Source organism: Triticum aestivum, chromosome 2B, assembly GCF_018294505.1.
Source record: "Triticum aestivum cultivar Chinese Spring chromosome 2B, IWGSC CS RefSeq v2.1, whole genome shotgun sequence".
NCBI classification, from domain to species: Eukaryota; Viridiplantae; Streptophyta; class Magnoliopsida; order Poales; family Poaceae; genus Triticum; species Triticum aestivum.
The window spans coordinates 522,320,143-522,341,257 of NC_057798.1; the positions used below are offsets into that span (position 1 = coordinate 522,320,143).

Genomic DNA, 21,115 nt, shown 5'->3' on the forward strand with positions numbered 1-21,115 from the left:
ATAACCATCTTTGATTAATGAGCTAGTCAAGTAGAGGCATACTAGTGACTATATGTTTGTCTATGTATTCACACATATATTATGTTTCCGGTTAATACAATTCTAGCATGAATAATAAACATTTATCATGATATAAGGAAATAAATAATAACTTTATTATTGCCTCTAGGGCATATTTCCTTCATTATGAACTTAAGGTTGTTTCTTCGGAAAGCGTACCATGATCATTACCATTAACATGAAAGGTGACATTGTCTTTGTTGCAATCAATAATAGCCCTGCAGTATTCAAAAAGGGTCTACCAAGGATGATCGACATACTATCGTCCTCGGGAATATCAAGAATAATAAAGTCCGTTAAAATAGTAACGTTTGCAATCACAACAGGCACATCCTCACAAATACCGATGGGTATAGTAGTTGATTTATCAGCCATTTGCAAAGAGATTTCGGTAGGTGTCAACTTATTCAAATCAAGTCTACGATATAAAGAGAAAGTCATAACACTAACACCGGCTCCAAGATCACATAAAGCAGTTTTAACATAGTTTCTTTTAGTGGAGCATGGGATAGTTGGTACTCCTGTATCTCCTAGTTACTTTGGTATTCCACCCTTAAAATTATAATTAGCAACCATGGTGGAAATTTCATCTTCCGGTATCTTTCTTTTATTTGTAACAATATCTTTCATATACTTAGCATAGGGATTCATTTTAAGCATATCAGTCAAGCGCATACGCAAAAAGATAGGTCTAATCATTTCAGCAAAGCGCTCAAAATCCTCATCATCTTTTTCTTGGATGTCTTAGGAGGAAAAGGCATGGGTTTCTGAACCCATGGTTCTCTTTCTTTACCGTGCTTCCTAGCAACAAAGTCTCTCTTATCATAACGTTTATTCTTTGATTGTGGGTTATCAAGATCAACGGCAGGTTCAATCTCTACATCATTATCGTTACTAGGTTGAGCATCAACATGAACATCATTATTAACATTATCACTAGGTTCATGTTCATTACCAAATTGTGTTTCAGCATCAGAAATAGAAATATCATTGGGATTCTCAGGTGTGTCTATAACAGGTTCACTAGAAGCATGCACAATCCTACCCTTATTCTTTTTCTTTTTATTAGAAGAACTAGGTGCATCAGTATTAATTCTATGAGAGTCTTGTTCAATTCTCTTAGGATGGCCCTCGGGATACAAAGGTTCCTGGGTCATTTTACCACCTCGAGTCATAACTCTAACAGCATTATCATTGTTCTTATTATTTAATTCATCAAGCAAATCATCGTGTGCCTTAAGTACTTGTTCTACTTGAGTGGTAACCATGGATGCATGTTTACTAATTAGCTTAAGATCACCTTTAACTCTAGACATATAATCACTCAAGTGTTCAACCATATCAGCATTATGTTTCAATTGTCTACCAACATAAGCATTGAAGTTTTCTTGTTTAACAATGAAATTATCAAACTCATCCAAGCATTGACTAGCAAACTTAGTAGATGGGATTTCACCCTTATCAAATCTATAGAGAGAATTTACCTTTACTACCTGTGTCAGGTTATCAAGACCATGTATCCCTTCAATAGGTGATAAATTCTTAACATCTTCAGCTTTAATACCTTTTTCTTTTATAGATTTCTTTGCCTCTTGCATATCTTCAGGACTGAGAAATAGAATACCCCTTTTCTTCGGAGTTGGCTTAGGAGTTGGTTTAGGAAGTGCGCAGTCATTATCATTGCTCAATATATTATTCAATAGCAATTCAGCCTGCTCAACAGTTCTTTCCCTGAAAACACAACCAACACAACTATCCAGGTGGTCTCTGGAAGCATCAGTTAGTCCATTATAAAATATATCAAGTATTTCATTTTTTCTTGAGAGGATGATTAGGCAAAGCATTAAGTAATCGGAGAAGCGTCCCCCAAGCTTGTGGGAGACTCTCTTCTTCAATTTGCACAAAATTAAATACTTCCCTTAAGGCAGCTTGTTTCTTATGAGCATGAAAATATTTTGCAGAGAATTATTAAATCATATCCTCGGGACTACACACACAACTAGGAGCAAGAGAATTAAACCATATTTTAGCATTACCCTTTAATGAGAAAGGAAACAAGTTAAGAATATAGTAATAGCAATTTTTTTCCTCGTGAGTGAATAGGGTAGCTATATCGTTCAATTTAGTAAGATGTGCCACAACAGTTTCAGATTCATAGCCATAGAAAGGATCAGATTCAACCAAAGTAATTAACTCAGGATCGATAGAGAATTCATAATCCTTATCAGTAACACAGATAGGTGATGTAGCAAAAGCAGGGTCATATTTCATTCTAGCATTCAAAGACTTTTCTTTCAGCTTAGCTAACAATTTCTTAAGATCATATCTATCATTGCAAGCAAGAAAGTCTCTAGCTGTTTCTTCATCCATAACATAACCCTCAGGTACAACAGGCAATTCATATCTAAGGTGATAATCTTCATCATCACTTTCATTAATATCATCAGTTTCAATAATTTCATTCTCTCTAACCCTAGCAAGTTGTTCATCCAGAAATTCACCTAATGGCACATTATTATCAAGCAGAGAAGTAGTACCATCATAAGCATCATGCATAGTAGAAGTGGCATCATCAATAACATGAGACATATTCGAATCAATAGCAGGTGTAGGTGTCGCAAGTTTACTCAAAACAGAAGGTGAATAAAGTGCGGAGCTAGATGGCAGTTCCTTACCTCCCCTCGTAGTTGAGGGAAAAATCTTGGTTCTTTGATCTTTCAAATTCCTCATAGTGATCAACATATATAAATCCCAAGTGACCCAGAGAATAGAGCTATGCTCCCCGGCAACGGCACCAGAAAAAGGTCTTGGTAACCCACAAGTATAGGGGATCGCAACGGTTTTTGAGGGTAGAGTATTCAACCCAAATTTATTGATTCGACACAAGGGGAGCCAAAAATTATTCTCAAGTATTCGCAGCTGAGTTGTCAATTCAACCACACCTGAAAGACTTAATATCTATAGCAAAGTATTTAGTAGAAAAGTAGTATGGGAGCAACGGTAATGGTGGCAAGAGTAACAGTAGCAGTTTTGTAATAATCGTAACAGTGGTAACGGAAAATTAACTTAGCAAAGATCAATATGTGAAAGGATCGTAGGCAATGGATCAATGATGGATAATTATGCTGGATGTAATTCATCACGCAACAGTTATAACATAGGGTGACACAGAACTAGCTCCAGTTCATCAATGTAATGTAGGCATGTATTTCGAATATAGTCATACATGCTTATGGAAAAGAACTTGCATGGCATCTTTTGTCCTACCCTCCCGTGGCAGCGGGTTCCTAATGGAAACTAAGGGATATTAAGGCCTCCTTTTAATAGAGTACCGGACCAAAGCATTAGCACTTGGTGAATACACGAACTCCTCAAACTACGGTCATCACCGGGAAGTGTCCCGACTATTGTCACTTCGGGGTTTGCCGGATCATAACACGTAGTAGGTGACTATAACTTGCAATATAGGATCAAGAACTCATATATATTCATGAAAACATAATAGGTTCAGATCTAAAATCATGGCACTCGGGTCCTAGTGACAAGCATTAAGCATGGCAAAGTCATAGCAACATCAATCTTAGAACATAATGGATACTAGGGATCAAACCCCAAAACTAACTCGATTACATGGTAAATCTCATCCAACTCATCACCGTCCAGCAAGCCTACGATGGGATTACTCACGCACGGCGGTGAGCATCATGAAATTGGTGATGGAGGATGGTTGATGATGACGATGGCGATGGATTCCCCTCTCCGGAGCCCCGAACAGACTCCAGATCTGCCATCCCGAGGAAGAACGGGGCTTGGCGGTAGCTCCATATCGTAAAACGCGATGAATCCTTCTCTCTGATTTTTTTCTTCCCGGACGTGAATCTATAGAGTTGGAGTTGAGGTCGGTGGAGGTCCAGGGGACACACGAGGCAGGGGGGCGCGTCCTGCACCCTCGTGGACAGGGTGTGGGCCCCCTTCTATTGATTCTTTCGCCAATATTTTTTATTAATTCCAAAATGTGACACCGTGAAGTTTCAGGTCATTCCAAGAACTTTTATTTCTGCACAAAAATAACACCATGGCAATTCTGCTGAAAACAACGTCAGTCCGGGTTAGTTCCATTCAAATCATGCAAGTTAGAGTCCAAAACAAGGGCAAAAGTGTTTGGAAAAGTAGATACGTTGGAGACATATCAATGAAGTGGGTAACGGTTGGATCTTTTCCCTCACTATATAAAGGTGGTCTTCTTCCCCAGGTTGACCACCTCTTCCCTCCCCAAGCTCCATTGTTGCTCAAAACTCCATTTTCACCCGATCTCTCTCCCTAGCCAATCAAACTTGTTGATTTTCTAGGGATTGGTTGAGAAGGCCCTGATCTACACTTCCACCAAGAGAAATTTGATTCTCCCCCCTTGCGGATCTTGTTACTCTTGGGTGTTTGAGCACCCTAGATGGTTGGGGTCACCGCGGAGCCATATTTCATTGTGGTGAAGCTTCATGGTGGTGTTGGGAGCCTCCAATTAAGTTGAGGAGATAGCCCCAACCTTGTTTGTAAAGGTTCGATCGCCGCCTTCAAGGGCACCAATAGTGGAATCACGGCATCTCGCATTGTGTGAGGTTGTGAGGAGAATACGATGGCCCTAGTGGCTTCTTGGGGAGCATTGTGCCTCCACACCACTCCAACGGAAACGTACTTCCTCTCAAAGGGAAGGAACTTCGGTAACATACCCTCGTCTCCACCGGCTCCACTCTTGGTTATCTATCCCCTTTACTTGTGCAAGCTTATATAGTCTTGTATCCCTTACTTGCTTGTGTGCTTGTTGTTGTTGCATCATATAGGTCGCTCACCTAGTTGCATATGTAGACAACCTACTTTGATGCAAAGTTTAATTTGGTAAAGAAAAACTCAAAAATGTTAGTTGCCTATTCACCCCCCCCCCCCCTCTAATCAACTGTATCGATCCTTTCACCATGCTACTATATGTATTTTGAGAAAGTTAGGATTTACGAACTTAAAATATTTATTGTTTTTAAACCAAAATAGTTTGAATAATGTTGACTACTTTGTTTTTTGTTGCTTGTAAAGTTATTTAAGTGGAAATTTTTTTCCGGAATTTCTAAGCATATATTTATATTTGCTCTTTTGTTTTTAACTTCTGGATATCGTGAGAATACTGTGCATAATAAAACATTAATATTACTATCAATTATTACTTCTACCTATCGTGAGAATATTATGGATAATAAGATTTTAAATATGTCTTTAGATCTTAACATATTGTAATTATAGACCACACATAAGGGAGGGGGGAGGATGTGAGGGAGGATAGACATTGTTGGATTTCTATGTGAAAATAGAGGACATGTACCTGAGTGAAGGCTCTTGAGTCATTCTTCGAGATGTGATGTTTTTTTTCTCCCGTTGCAATGCTTGGACATTTTTCCTAGTAAGTAAATATGTGTTAAACATTTGTCAAATACACGTAGAAACATTTTTTTTCAACAATACAAAACTTTCTAAAATTATGTGAACATTTATTATATTTTACATTGTTGAAACATTTTTAAAAATGTCAAAAACATACTCCTCCGTCCCATAATGTAAGACGTTTTATGACACTACACTAGTGTAAAAAAACATCTTACATTATGGGACGGAGGGAGTATTTTTTAAATGCATGAATTTAAATGTCATGAACAAGTTTTTTTGAATTGTATCAACATTTTTTTACGTTACACTAACAGAAAAATTACATTGTGTTAACATTTTTCAAAATTGTGATTTTAATATTTTATTAAGAAAATATAAGTGTTTTATATGGTTTAGATATAATTTTTGGTTATAAGTATTCAGATTTTTCTTGAAAATATGAGCAAAGCAAAATAATTTAGAAAAACAATGAAAATGAAACTAATCTGCAGGAAGCTAATTGGTCGGCCCAACTGGACACTCGCTGTAGGCGAGTGGCTGCTCAGCCTCGCTCAAGGCGATACATAGCTGCACCCCTAGGTTACGACGCTGTTGCAGATTTTTTTTGTACTCCCTACTCTTTACATTTTTTGGGGGGATTAGTTTGTATTGCTTACCACATATGTCTCTCCCTCCGCTTTACATTGTATAGAGATGCCTCAATTAATTCGGATCGGAAGGAGCACGACCTTTTATTAGCTAGAAGGAACAAGATGGTATATATGCCATCCAAATCCAAGAAACACGCGGTAAGTGCAAGCACAATACACACTGTCAGAGCATCAATATAAGATGACTGGCAACCGAAATAGCTGCGCAATCATTCATCTTATTACAGTTGGCATGTAGAATTTAACACACAGAATTTCATCTGGGCCGATCTTTGAGAGCGTATGAGCCTTTCTTTCACCGCGCATGCCACTCACATGGCTTTCTTTCTGGCCTCTTTGGCGCGTCCCTTGTCACGAATGCCGAGGGACACGCCAAGGACATACTTGTCCGCGATGGGCTCAGGGACGACCGTGAAGAGGAACCACACGAGGGCGTGCGCCCAGTAAGGCGTGCACCGGGGCTCATACCCAATGTAGCGCACGGCGGCACGGGCATACGTCTCCGGTGACGGGGCAAACAAGGACGCCTGCCTGATCGAGGCCATTTTCGTCGCAACGTACCAGGGTGCCTGCGCACATCATACAAATTATTCAATCAGTTGCGATTGAACCGATGCCAACTGCTTTTCTGATTTACTCCCTCCGTTTCAAAATAAATGACTCGACTTTGTACTAAATTTAGACCGATGCCAACTGTCATCTATTTTGAAACGGAGGGAGTACATGCCTTGGGCCAAAAAGAAGAAGCTATAGGACATTAATTTTTGAAGTGACACTCGTTAAGTCCTCACACTATATTCACATGGCATGAATTTGGTTTCTTGTTGAAACCCCGTGTCACTGCTATCCCCGTCAGTGGCTATGTAGCTATTGCACACTGTCCAGTAGAAGTACAAGTGCACAACTAATTGAACTAACTTATGTAAGCATGAGAAAAATCATGTTTTAAATGAGAGACCCATCAAAAATGTACTTTTTTTGCGGGAAAGGCATACCTTTAACAAATGGAGTGTCAAATCATAAAAATGTCAAACTATTGTTTATATTTTCCAAAGTGTCGGCTACCATGAAATATACAGAAACATCACAATCATGCAAATGCATTTCCATATTTATGGAGATAACTGAAATTCAGTACAACAGCCCACTATCAACTCCATGCTGGAGAATTCAAAAGGGTTACATGAGACCAACAGATATGAAAATATGTATTTCAAAAATCAAACAAAAAGAAACGTTAATAAGCAGATTTTCTTTTGAGCCGTTAGTGAAATGCATCGACTATAAGAGTGATATTAGTTGGTACCTGGCATTGCACGTCGATACCTTTGTTCCTGTACTCAACATATAGGCTTCGTGAGAATTGATCGACATATCTGATAGACCAAAGTACCGTTATTGCCGGTTCTTAGAAACTTTTAAGTTTAGAAAAATAGGAAACAAAATCACTTCGTCTGAGATGAGGGCAAGTAACTTCTTGTGAGCCCCCCTCCCTCGGTCTATTGTATATAATAATCTAGGAAGACCAGTGACATACACAAAGAAAAGAGAAAATGGACGTTTGTAACAATCCAAAGGTGTACAAATACACAAATCCTTACTATAATATTCCAAGTTACACATACAATGGTTTACCTTTAAAGAATTTATATGTTTATTATCTTAAATTTAGTTTAAAATACAAATTCAGAATTGAAAAATGGGGAAATATTAGTATGCTTTTACATTATGATTATTATCCAACAATTTGGAGCTAAAAATGGTGAGATTTTTTTAGTTACAAAAAAGTCGTGTATTCTTTTTCAGTATCTGTCACGTGGCCTCCAAGAGAGGGAGAACAGTAATTAAATGCAATAAAATATAGCATAATACACACCAACATTGTAGTAGAATGTAAAGAAAATTTTAAATTTTAAATTAGGTAAACATCGACACCTCGGCTTAACGATGTGACACTATTTGTAGCTACTGAAAACATATTTAAAAAATCAGATGAAATATGCTACTGATTCAAAATAAAATGTGGGTCCCTGATTTATGCCAAAATTATAAGATAGCCAAAAAAAAAAGCCTGGGACGACGTGGGGAGCATTTTAACGGACCGAGAGGAGTACTCACGCCTTGGTGGCAGCGTAGACGGCGTAGAGCGGGTCGGACGGCAGGATGGTGGCGGCGCCGGACCCGATGTTCACCACGGCGCCCCGCTTGCGCTGCACCATGCCAGGGAGCACGGCGTGCGTCATCCGCGTGAGAGCCTCGACGTTGAGGCGTATCAGGTTCCTCGTGAGCGCCTCGTCAACCTCATGGAAGTAACGCGCGTACGGGTAGCAGTGGCCGGCGTTATTGACGAGCACGCCGACGTCGAGGCCCCGGATGGACTCAGCGAGGGCCGCCACGTTGGCAGCGAGCCCGTCTGCGGCGAAGTCGAGGACGAAGGTGCGCACCCCAGCGCCGGGGTGCCTGGCCCTGACCTCTTTGGAGACCGCGGCGAGCTTATCAGGGCTGCGGCCGACGAGGACGAGGCTGAGCCCCGCGGCCGCGAGCTCAAAGGCGAGCGCGCGTCCGATGCCGTCCGTGGGGCCCGTGACGACGGCCCAGGCGCCGTAGCGGCGGCGCAGCGGCTTGGCAGGGCGGAGGAAGGCCGCGTAGAGCCACAGCGCTAGACGCACCGCGGCGCGCGACGCGACGAGGAGGCCCACCGCCGCGAGCGCCTGCGCCCACGCGGGCTGCGCGCTTGCCCCGGCCATGCGATGGCAATTGACGCAACAGTGAGACGGTTGGGCAGTGGGAAGGTGTAGCTCGAGCTTGACGATGATGCGATCGACGGCCATGCTTATATAGCCCCACGGCCGGGGAGAGGATGACAGTTGGCTGCTTGCCGAGGAGTTTCGCGGTGTCGGAGCGCCACATGCTGGAACGTTGTTAACTTAATTCACTACTAGTGGTATTTTGATTGGGGTTAACTGAGGGAGTCTTCTCCACTTCCCTCTTCGGATGGCGAACAGGGGAAATGCGCTAGTGCAGCGGTGGACACCCTGCTGTGCTGGTTAAAACCTCTGCTTCTCTTATATTCCCTTCATCTACAAATAGTCATGTTTTGTTCATGTGTAAATCAATTTTTGACCATATATATTGTTTTTAAATATATACTCCCTCAGCCCCTTTATATTAAAATATAAGACATTTTTTGGCACTACGACAGTTGAGGGATAGATTGCAAACTTGAAAACCATATAGGCGTGTAAAGATTTCTCTCAAGAGCAGTTTCAGACTATTATATTCGTTGGTCTTCATACATATACCTCAACAGAAACTAGTGGTTAAATTTATTTACTTATTTTAAGATCAAGTTGATGTCAACACTCACTTATTTCGAGGAGCGGAAGAAGTAGCTCTCTACTTCTGCGCAAAAAAAAAGTAGCTCTCTACTAAGTATTATTCCGCAGGGGTTCCTCTTAGTATTTTTTTGCAAGAATTCTCTTAGTTGAATTGTTTTTCATACTAGTAAGCATGCACGTGCAATGCACGTCTTATTAGAGTTCAAAATTTGAATACGTTAAAGTATAAATTTTCAATCCACATATACATGCAATGCTTCCTATACATTCGATAAACTCTGCGAGATTAAATCTTGATGAGATCTCCTGCAATGTATCGAGATTCAATACATCACCAACATCCATCTCTATTTCCACTCAGATAGAATAGATATACAGTTTCAAAGACTCTCTTACAATGTAAGTGTGAAGAGACACATGCTTGAATACTCTCTTATAGATTCTCCATTATAAGATGGCAGGGTTTCAAATGAATTCACAATTTAATATTTGTTCTTCAAGAAAAGCTTGGAAGCAACCGGAAAGTAGTGAGATAAAATAATAATGCCAAAAAATAATTGCCAATAAATGTGAAGATAAAAGATAGTAGTATATTTTTGACAATATAAAATGGCTTATGGCAAAGCAGCAAGTTAGCTAGTCTTTTTTCTTTCATTTTGAGCTATCATGAGCTAAATTCAGCCGCAAACAAAAATGGCTTATGGCAAAGCAGCAAGCAAGCCAGATTCCATCCTGGAACTGAGCAACCGATATATATCTTTCCTAGATAAAATGCCATATTTTTTATTTTTCTACCATTACCACTAAGTTTAAAGAAAGGATGATTTCAAGATCTCACTACATTAGCCACCAGACCATTAGCATTACCTCATGTTATCAATGGTAACGTGCTACTGTAGCTCAGGTCATAGCCATTCAGATTGTACAGACTACACAGCAAACCAACATCTGCAGCACACCGATTCAAATAATTGCATGTGCATCTTGTCCCACGGCTTGCATCGAGACATTCAAGCTTCTTCAGTGAGATTGCATTTCAGACGCAATCTGAAATTTGTTTGGTTTTCAGCACAGGAACCAGTTGCAACACTGGAACCGGGACGGCACGTGTCCGGTCTTCCAGATGCGCTCCACCTGTCGCGCCAACCAGACTGCCTGCTGGTCCCGTCTCACCTCGACCCTCACTTGCTTCCCCTCCACCTTGTGCCTCAATGTGGGAAGCCTCTTGGTGAAGTTGTTCTTCACCCCCGCCTTCTCGGCCTGCACCTGAAATAAAATTTGCACAATTACAACCAGCTGAGATTTGTTTCAGTCTTATCTGGACGGTGCAACAAGTTCATGGATGCTGAGCTCTGCATTCATCTTGGCTTCGAATTTGGATTTCTGGCAGTTCTCCCACTCCTGTATCGTCACCTCCTTCCTTTGATATCTGATCCATCATGACCAAAACAACACAAGATTCAGAAGAAAATACGTGGAGATTTTGTTCGTGACTTGATGCAAGTTTACACTTCTTGGACTCTGCTCATGCCGCAACTCGAGCTTCAAACTCCTCCTTCGCCTCGTATTCTTTGCCGGCGCTCTTCTCCGGTCTTGGTACACATATGATCCTCCTTGCTGGACCAGGATGTGACGCTCATCTTGCCCAAGCGTGGTGATCTCCCGGAGCATCCTGACCTACAGTTGCCTCTCCGACGCAGGCGGCGAGGCTGGCATCAAGCAAAGCAGGCTAAGGGATGGCATGTTGGCGCCGGCGCAGTCATCGCCACCGCCCGAGCACCCACATGGGTATGGAGCTTCATGTCGATTCGGTGGAAGTTTTCCTCTGCCAGAGATAGTCTACTTGGGAGGTTACATTCTGTGCGCCATCCAACAGTCGACAAGAGGGAATCATTTCAGTTCATAGATAATCAATGAACCAACAGATATAAATTCATAAAAATAGAAAGGAACAACTCTTAATCCACCTTAAGTAATTCTACAGCTAGAGCAAATGAGAACAAAATTTACTACTATGAATTCAGAGGAAAAGTTCAAACAATGCTTTGAAAATGGACCTTTTTTTGAAAGTTTGAAAATGGACCTTTTGTCCGGTTGCTAGAAAAACGACAACCAATTTGTTGCCCTTTGGGTGAGCATTTACCTTGATTACCCATAAATTTTTACTTGTTCAAGTCAGTCCCAAAACCAGTAGATTATCCAGTCTAAATCGGCCTGTTACCAATTAGCATACAAACATTTGATGTTTATGGGACCACAACACCAAAGCAATCTTGATACGATTACTTGATGCTTGTGGCTAGCAGCAATGTTGTTCATGAACATCCACCTGCTATAGCTACCATGATCTGTATTGAATTCACCTTAAAACACACAAATGTGAAGCAATATATAGACAAGTTAAACTATAATATAATTGTTTTGCAGAACAAATCTACTAATAATCACTGCAAGAAATCTGTGAGCAAGCACAATTCTAAATTCTTTATGGGTTTATTTCTATCCAAAATTTAAGATGCCTTGTGAACATTCCCATCACATAAAATTGAACCACTCACTTTTTTCTCTAAGCTCTCTGCATAGATAATTTGTCCACTGCCAATAGCAACTCATGTGCACAAAATAGCTCTTCCTGAACCTGCGAAAGCCACAATTAACATTAGCGATGCAAGCCAACTCAGTCACAAATATCTACTATAAGGCTACTGAGTGAGTGGAGATTGACGCGATGGCTCCTCCTTCCTTTCTCCCTCCCCTCCCCTCCCCTCCTTCTCCTCCTCGCCTCGGCAGATCTGCTCCCCGCCCTTCCCCGGTGGCCGGCGTCCGGTCGCCCTCACCTTCATGCGTAGCTCCCCTCCCCCTATCCTCTCCTGTTTCCCCGCAGGTGGATCTCTCCCCTTCCCTCTCTTCGCTGCCGGTTCTTGGATCTCGTTTTTGGGCGCTGCTGTCGGATGAGGAGGATTCGCGGTCTCTACCTTCCTCCCCCGGTGGTGCGGTGACCTGCTCTGGGGAGGTGGGGGTCACCTGCGCCGCCCCTCGCCCTCGTAAGTTTGCCCCCGGGGGTCGGGGCCGGCAGTTGGGGGTGCCTCCGTCGGCCGACGGCTGGCTCCGGGTCTCGCGACGTCGGCGTAGATCTGGTAAGCTTGCGTTCGCGTCCCCTGCGCCTGGTGTCTTGGGTCGTGCTCCTGATGGGGAGCTTGGAGGCTCTCCATCTCCCTTTCCGTCTCTGGCGGCGGGGGCTCCATCGCCGGCGGCGGCGGCGGTGGGGCTGCTGGTCGCTACGTGTACCCTAGATCCAGATCCATGTGTAGTGGCCGCCGGTTCGCGGGCCTTCTCCCCGTGTGGGCCTGCTGGGCCTGTTGGGGCGGTGCTGGCTAGTGGGCCTCCCCCTCCCCCCTCCCTCTCTTCGGTTATCGATTTCCCCCCGCTTGTTTCTCTTGGCCCAGTTGGGTCCCCCGCCCGGTGACCGGCTCCCCGTTCCTCTCCGGCCCATTTGGCGAGTCGGGCCCAGGGGGGCACGGCTCGCTTGGGCTATATGTGGATCCCTCGCGGCTCGGTATCCCTCCTGCTAGGGTTTCCTGCTTCTGCCGCCGACTTGCGCCGCTATCGTCTTCCCATCCGTCGCATCATCAGATCCCCCCCACCTCCACCCCTCCTTCTTCCTTTTGCTGCGGTGATCTCCATGGACAAGTCTAGGGGTTCCTCTTGCGAGGCGCTTTCTGGTAGCAAGCGGCGCCGCGAGGACTCCCCCGCCTCCGTGTTGGATTTGGAGCTTGAGGCCTCGCTACGCTCCAGGCTGGAGTCGGGAGCATGCGGCACGCGAGCAGGCGGTTCGTGCCCGCGAGGCCTGGGCTTCGGGTCCGGAGCGGGAGCAGCACCCGATGAAGGAGGGGGTGACTGGATCTGGCCTGCAGGGCTCTGGGTCTGGTCCCTCTCCTTCCCCGGTGTTGGATCCGTGGGAGGCGGCGGTGGCTTCTGGCGGTGGGGTGTCTTCGTCCTCGGCTTCCCTCCCGGCTCCGGGTGTTGGGCGTGGCCCGTCGGCCCCGTCCCGGCCCCTACCTCCGCCCCCCCCCTCCTCGCTCTTTTGGGGCCGGACCTGGCTTTCGTCCGCCGCCTCGATCCTTCGCGGGGCCGGCGCGTCGGCCGCCTGGTCCGGTTCCTGGGGATGGGATCCTTCCTCCTCCCCCGTCGCAGCAACAATCCCGCCCCTCCTCCTCCTCCCACAGCAACCCCTCAGCGCTTACTTGCTTCGCTTGCCACAGACCGGGCCACTTTCAGTCTCGATGCACCAATCCACCATTCTGCTTGATTTGTCGCTCTGATGGTCACCTCACGGTTAACTGCATGGATAGGCAGAAACCTCCCGCGGTCATCCAGTTTGGTCTGGGTCTTCCTGGCTGCTCCTTCTTCGCCTTCGATGGTGACCTGCCTGTTCGGGAGGTGGCTCCTACGCTGTCCAACGCGGCTATTGTCTCTGTCAAAGACCAAAAGATCTCCCCCCAAACTCTGCTGGAAGGGCTTCGCATCTGGGATGTGGCTGGTTGGGACTGGCAAGTTGTGCAGTTGTCAGATTTTGACTTCTCTGTGGTGTTCCCCTCCAAAGATTGCCTGCGAATGATCGCTTCCTGCACCAGCTTCACCTTACCTCTTAATCAACTGGTGGTTTCTGTCAAAGCGGCTGCATCCAACGGCACTGCAGTTGGTCCTCTGTCTCAAGTGTGGGTGTTGATTGATGATTTACCTGGTAGTCTGCGCTCGTCTGCTTTCCTCATGTCCTTTGGGGTTTTCATTGGGAAACCCATTGAGGTGGATGAGGAGTCTTTGAACAAGGTTGGTCCTGCTCGGATGAAGGTCTGGTGTGTTGTTCCTGATCGGGTGCATGGCTTCATTGATGTCTATCCCTCTCCCAATGGCATCAGGTTGCGAGTGCGGGTGGAGGGGGCGGCGGCGGATTTCCATGCTCCACCTCCCCCCTACTCCTGCTAATCCTTCGGATAAACATGACAAGGATGGGGATGGTTCTTTTGGTGGCCCCAATCAAAGTTTTGGGTCTAATCTCCGCTTCACTCAATCTGAATGGGACGGCTTGGCAGACTCAGAACGTGAGCTATTTCACTCTCAAGCGCCTGTTGGTGATGCTCCTCGTGAAGATGTAGTGATTCCCCCTTCTGCCCAGATGGCCCCCTCTGCTGTTGCTGATCTGTCTAAGGCTCCGCCCTGCTCGGCTACTCCTGTGTCTGCTGCATGCTCCAACCTTCCGGCCCGCCCTATCTCCCCCACTCGTTCGGGTATTGAAGATCTCCCTGGCTCTCCTGCTCGAGACATGGTGGAATCCCAACACCCCTCGAAGAAGAAATCCTCAGTTCGCAAGTACTCGGCTAAGAGTCGGACCTCTTCGGGCTCGAAGCAATCCATGACGGGGATCTGCCGGCGTCTTGATCATGATCTGGGCTCCATGTCCCGCTCGGGCCCCCACGCTGGCTCTTCTGCTGCGCGGTCGCCTGTTATCCGCTCCCCGGTGTCCACGGCCCGCAAAGGTAGGCGGGTGTCCCATTCTGGTGGCTCTATTCTGGAAAGGGCGGAGAAGCGGGCAGCGGCGAAGGACCTCCCTCCCCCAGGTACCTCCCCATCCCCATCTGTCGCTGTTTCTCCGGTTCGGGTGGTTTACCTTCGATGTCTGATGATCATCTTTTCAATATTATGTCGGACGTGGGTTTGGTGGTTGACACTTCTGTTGGCTCTCCCAGTTCGCTTCTTGCTATTATTCGGGCTAATGAATTGGCCCAAGCGGCCATTGCGAAAGCCAACGACGCCGTTGCCTCGCGGGTCGTAGATGTTGGTTGTGGTGTGGGGGAGGCTTCGGGTGCTGGTAGTGGCCAGCCCTCATCCTGCCTTGCTAAGAGGGGCACTAATAAACGATCTAAACCCTGTGTGGCCCCCAGCAGGTCGAGCCTCCGTATCAAGAACCTTTCGTATAAATGAGGGCCTTATTCTGGAATATTAGAGGGTTCGGTGCTAGGGGGCGCCGTGACCAACTGAAAGATTTGGTCCATTCTAATTCTATTGACTTTGTGGGGCTGGTTGAAACATTTAAGGATTCCTTTTCCCCCAGTGAGCTTTCTGCTATCGTGGGTATGGATAGATTTCATTGGCAATCTGTACCGGCTTCGGGCCACTCTGGAGGGATTATGATCGGTTCTAATAAGGACATTTTTGACTTTGTTGCTTTTGATCATGGGTTTTATTGGGCTAGTGTGGTTCTCTCGCACAGATCTATGAATACCCTCTGTGAATTTATAGTTGTTTATGGGCCCGCGGATCACTCCTTTTCGCATCTTTTCCTTGATGAACTTTCGATCAAGATTGAGTCATGTACTCTTCCGATGGTTATTGGGGGAGACTTTAACCTTCTGCGATGCCCTCTTGACAAGAATAATGATAATTTTTCCTGGTCTTTAGCCAATGCTTTAACGACTTTATTAGTGCCAACGCTTTTCGGGAGCTTCCTCGGGGGGGGGGGGGGGGAGCCCGCTTTACTTGGTCTAATCATCAGGTGAACCCTATCAGATCCGTGCTTGATCGTGTCTTCCTGTGTCCCAGTTGGGATGCCTTGTTTCCTAGGTCCTCTCTTTTCGCTAAGTGCATCGTGGGGTCAGACCACACCCCCTTGATTCTTGATGATGGTTCCATTCGCAATAGACCTCCGGCTAGATTTCAGTTTGATGCTTCTTGGCTGTCTGTTGAGGGCTTTGTTGACATGGTTGCGGCGAAGATCTCCCAATCCCTTTCGCACAACTCCCGCTCTTTTGGCCCTCTGGATGATTGGCAGTCATGTGCTTATGCCTTACGAAAATTTCTTAGAGGCTGGTCGCGTAATCGTGCAGCGGAGGATCACCGCACCAAAGCCTTCCTTGAAAATCAGATCCTGGAGCTGGACCGTACTGCTGACTCTATTGGGCTCTCTGAGGATGGTTGGGCTGTTCGCTATAATCTGGAGGCTGCTCTTCTGCAGCTGCACCATCAGGCAGAGATCTATTGGCGCCAGAGGGGCACCCTTAATTGGACTCTCAAAGGGGACGCTCCTACTGCTTACTTCTTTGCAATCGCAAACGGTAGGCGTAGGCGTTGCGAGATTAATAGCCTGTTGATTAATGGTATGCGCTCTTCTGATCAATCCGTGATTATGGCTCACGTTGTGGACTTCTTTTCGTCTCTGTTAAGAGCTAAACCTCCATCGGGCCTGTCCATCTCCCCCCACCTCTGGAGTTCCGGTCTTAAAATTTCTCCTGAGGAGAATGCATCCTTGATGATTCCGCTCTCCGATCAGGAAATCTGGGATGTGGTTAATTCTGCCAATCTTAATGCTCCTTCCGGGCCTGATGGCTTCTCCATCCCTTTCTTTCGGAAATTTTGGCCCCAGTTGAAACAGTTGGTGTGTAACGTTATTCAGGGTTTTTGTCTTGGTACTGTCGACATCTCTCGCCTGAACTATGCTGTTATATCCCTGATCCCTAAGGTAAAGGGTGCTGATGTCATTTCCCAATTCCGGCCTATAGCGTTGATTAACAACTTTGCCAAGTTCCCTTCCAAAGGCTTTGCGAACCGGTTGTCTCCGGTAGCTCACAGAGTTATTAGTCCCTTCCAGTCTACTTTTATCAAAGGGCGTTTTATTTTAGATGGTATTCTCTCCCTTCATGAGATTGTTCATGACCTTCATGTGCGGAAATCCAAAGCCATTATCCTCAAGCTAGACTTCGAAAAAGCGTATGACTCGGTTAGCTGGCCTTTTCTCAGGCAGATTCTTCTTGCCAAAGGGTTCGACGGTGCTTATGTTCACCGTATCATGCAGTTGGTCTCGGGTGGCCACACTGCAGTTGCCGTAAATGGTGCTATTAGCAACTTCTTTGCGAATGGGAGGGGCCTCCGCCAAGGGGATCCGGCCTCCCCTGTTCTTTTCAACTTTGTGGCTGACGCCTTCTCCTGTATGCTCTCCAAAGCGGCTCGATGTGGTCATATTATCCCTGTGGTTTCTCACCTACTTCCGGAAGGGGTCTCTCATCTACAATATGCGGATGATACAATCATCCTGGTAGAGTTGGACAATGCCTGTATTGCCAATCTGAAATTTATTCTGTTGTGTTTCGAAGCTGTTTCTGGTCTTAAGATCAATTTCGCCAAGAGTGAGGTTATGGTGACGGGGGTTGACCGGGCGGAGGCCTTGCGGGTGGCCAGGCTCCTCAACTGCTCCTTAGGTTCCTTTCCTTTCAAATATTTAGGTCTGCCTATCTCTCCTGGTCTGCTTCACGCGAAAGACTTCGCTCCGATGGTTGCTAAAGTGGGGAATAGGGTGCTTCCTTGGAGGGGTAGGTATAATACCAATGCTGGCAAAGTGGCTCTAATCAACTCTTGCTTATCCTCTCTCCCGATGTTCCTTATGGGTTTTTATCGTCTCACGGATGGAGTGCATGCTAGCTTCGACAAACATAGGGGTGGCTTTTATTGGAATTCTGCTGATAACAAAAGAAAGTATAGGTTGGTCAAGTGGCAGTTGATGTGCAAGCCTAAAAATCTTGGGGGGTTAGGCATTATTAATACTCGGGTGATGAATATTTGTCTGCTCGTTAAGTGGTGGTGGAAAATTATGACAGTTGGGGCCGATGTGCTGTGGTCTTCGATTCTTAAGGCTAAATATTATCCTAACTCCAACCCTATGTTTGCCCCCGCACGGCGCGGTTCGCAGTTTTGGAAAGCCCTTGTTAAAGTTCGACCGATTTTTCTGGAGCACGTTAAGTTTTGTGTGGGTAATGGGTCCGCTGTTCGTTTTTGGTTAGATTGGTGGTCTGGGGATGCTCCCCTGGCTGTTAGCTTTCCGGTTCTGTTCTCTTATTGCCCCAATCCGCAAATCTCCATCGCGGAGGTGGCTGCTAATAATTGGGACTTGGCTTTTCGTCGGGCCCTGTCTCCTGAAGAGTTGGAAGAATGGCAAAGTCTTTCTGCCCTCTTCCCTGTGCTCTCGGAGGAGGCCGACTCGGTGGTTTGGCCGCTTACTGCCTCTGGTATATTCTCGGTCAAATCGTCGTACTCTAGACTGATTGGTGGTACTACTTCGGCTAGATTCTCTTGTGTTTGGAAATCTAAGGTCCCTCCTAAGATTAAGATTTTCCTCTGGCAAGCCTTCCGTGGTCGCCTCCCTTCTGCTGATCAGATCAAAAAACGCAATGGGCCGGGCTCGGAATTCTGTAACTTGTGTGGGGCTTTGGAAAACTCTAATCACATCTTTTTCAACTGTGTTCTCGCCAAATTAGTTTGGGCTTGCGTCAGATCCTGGCTTCGGGTCTCCTGGAATCCCTCCTCTTTCTCAGATATTAGAACCCTAGCCAAATCTCTGGTAGGGGTCACCAGGAGGGTATTCTGGGTTGGCTTGGGAGCCTTATGTTGGGCACTATGGACCATTAGAAACAAATTTACTATTGATCTTACCTTCCCATCTAAGCCTGCTGATGTTCTTTTCAAATCATGTATATTCTTGCAGCAGTGGAGATCATTGACTAAGGAGCCAGATCGGGACGCCCTGGACCTGCTCATCGCCAAAATTCGGGCTTCAGCCTCTCAGATCTCCGGGACGAATCATGGTGTATAATTTTGGTGCTGTAGTTTGCGGGATTAGGTCTTCTTCTCTTCCCGGCCTGCGTGCCGTGTTTGGCAGCTGCCTGTATCGCTACTACTTTGGGTCTATTTACCTTTCTCTGTGGCTCTGTGTTCGTGTGAGCATTGGGTATTCGTGACGCTGCCGTGTGGCTTTATCTATAAAGTCGGGCCTTGGCCTTTTCTCTAAAAATAAGGCTACTGAGTGTCACTCACATGAGTTTCTTTCTTCTGGACAAACACCGAGGTAGAAATAGTTTCACAAAATATCCATTGAATATCTTATGAGATAGAAGTCTTGAATCTCCTAAAGTGAATAGTTGTGCCACACCAATTAAATTGAAGTGAAATATAGTACAAATTTGTTTTACTGAAGAACGATCTGCAATAGCTTGAGATGAATTAATATGTACATGGACTTGCTCTAAGCGGCTGATGCAAAACTCACGAGCTAAGCAGTTCATGCAAAGTAAGTCGTTCCTAACAACAAAGCATCACGCGTCATGGCCGCCGGCATGGACCATCGTACCTGGCAACAGAGCAACTCCCAGGCGGAGAGCACGGACGCATGGAGGGGATTGGGCGCCCATTGCTGCTGCTGCTCGAAGGGATCAGGGAACGCCCGCGACGGTTGTTGGCCAGCGAAGTGCGGCGAGCCGGCGATGCGGGCACCTGCCGCCGTCTCGATTTTGTCTTTGTGGGATGGAGTGGGGAGCGCCAGGAGGACGGCTTGTGGGCACCGAGAAGGGAGAGGTGTGAGGGAGCACTGGGAGGGCGGCGGGTCAGGGGCGCCGAAGAGGCCCGCGGGTGAGATGCGGTGGTTGGGCGGCGGCATCTCGACCGAGGAAGTGAAAAGATGGAGGGACCTCCGACAAGGGAAGTGGGGCGTGGAGGGCCGATGGAGGCGATGCCGCGTGGGGAGAAGGCATGGCGTGGGCCTGGACGGCCGGCGGAGCGGAGGAGCGGTGGCGATGATGTGTCTACAGGCTGCGTGCCTGCCTTCATGGGGACGCCAGCGGAAGGGATTTTTGGTAGGGGAGAAAGTGACGGAGGGATTAGCGGAGCGGAAGGGGAAGAAGTGACGGAGGGATTAGCGGAGCGGATAGATTAGTGGGATCAGCGGACGGGGGATGGCAGAGTTTTCGTCCGTCCTTTAAAATTGCTAAATGCACTTAGGCAAGAATTAGTTGTGATATTGACGGTTAGACCTAAATAAGTGGGTCTGATCGTGAGGCTCTAATTGCTCCATGTTATTGCATGTACGCTAAGCGGGGTGTATTCAAAAAAGATATGTTTGCTTGTTTAATAGTAGTAGAGATTGAAGAAACATAATAGCACGACAAGTTATAATTGAAAGATCATTTGAAATGAAGGTCTTTTGAAAATAAAATGAAGGTACAGAAAACAATTTCATAGAATCTTTTTGTCAATTTTTTTTAACAGACTGTGTGTCACATCCCAATAATTTCTGTAGGAAATTTGAAATATTGAGACTAGGAAACATAACTGTTTGAATGCATTACATGAAATTTATTTACGATATACTTTTCATCGCGAACAAGATGAAGGACATTGAGTATTGGAGTTCTCAAAAGAAATGACAATGTGCTGCAATCTGAACACAAAATTGGAACCCTGCGAGAAGAATGACGAATGCATCTCAAGCAATCGCAGCAAAACAGCAGTTTGGTCATAAACCTATAGCAAATAATGTAGGCTATGAGAGCTTAGAGCATCTCCAGCGTTGAGCCCCCCAGGAGGCATTTTTTTCGCCGCCTGGAGGGCTGCCGGCGAAGATTTTGGTCCTGGGACAAAGATTTTCTCAAACGTGTCCATCCTCAAGCCCCGGCCGATGGCGCCCTCGTGGATCTCCGCCACCGAGAGCCTCTACCTTCCTCGAAGTCCGACGTGCAGCTCTACTCCAAGTCCGGCGTGTAGCTCGAGGCCCAGCTCCCAGCCGGCAGCCTCGGGACGGCGACCTGGGAGGCCTCTCCG

The 21,115-nt window shown here is 46.1% G+C and overlaps 2 protein-coding genes across 3 annotated transcripts; both read right to left on the reverse strand.

The window, feature by feature from the left end:
- Window positions 1–6,197: 6,197 nt before the first annotated feature.
- On the reverse strand, window positions 6,198–8,923 carry LOC123041559 (very-long-chain 3-oxoacyl-CoA reductase 1). The gene is made up of 3 exons (XM_044464154.1): window positions 8,256–8,923; window positions 7,444–7,513; window positions 6,198–6,706 (listed from the first exon to the last, which is right to left on the reverse strand). The coding sequence occupies exons 1-3, from the start codon at window positions 8,882–8,884 to the stop codon at window positions 6,449–6,451; spliced, it is 957 nt and encodes a 318-aa protein (XP_044320089.1). The 5' UTR covers window positions 8,885–8,923; the 3' UTR covers window positions 6,198–6,448.
- Window positions 8,924–10,207: 1,284 nt separating this feature from the next.
- Window positions 10,208–20,221, reverse strand: LOC123045796 (uncharacterized). 2 transcript variants are annotated; one of them, XM_044468972.1, is made up of 3 exons: window positions 19,650–20,213; window positions 12,034–12,113; window positions 10,208–11,333 (listed from the first exon to the last, which is right to left on the reverse strand). In XM_044468972.1, exons 1-2 carry the CDS (start codon window positions 19,953–19,955, stop codon window positions 12,042–12,044), a joined length of 378 nt encoding a protein of 125 aa, XP_044324907.1. In that variant the 5' UTR covers window positions 19,956–20,213; the 3' UTR covers window positions 10,208–11,333; window positions 12,034–12,041. The 2 variants fall into 2 exon arrangements, with proteins under 2 accessions (XP_044324907.1, XP_044324908.1); XM_044468973.1 differs by lacking the exon at window positions 12,034–12,113 and having other exon boundaries at window positions 19,650–20,221.
- Between the last annotated feature and the right edge of the window lie 894 nt (window positions 20,222–21,115).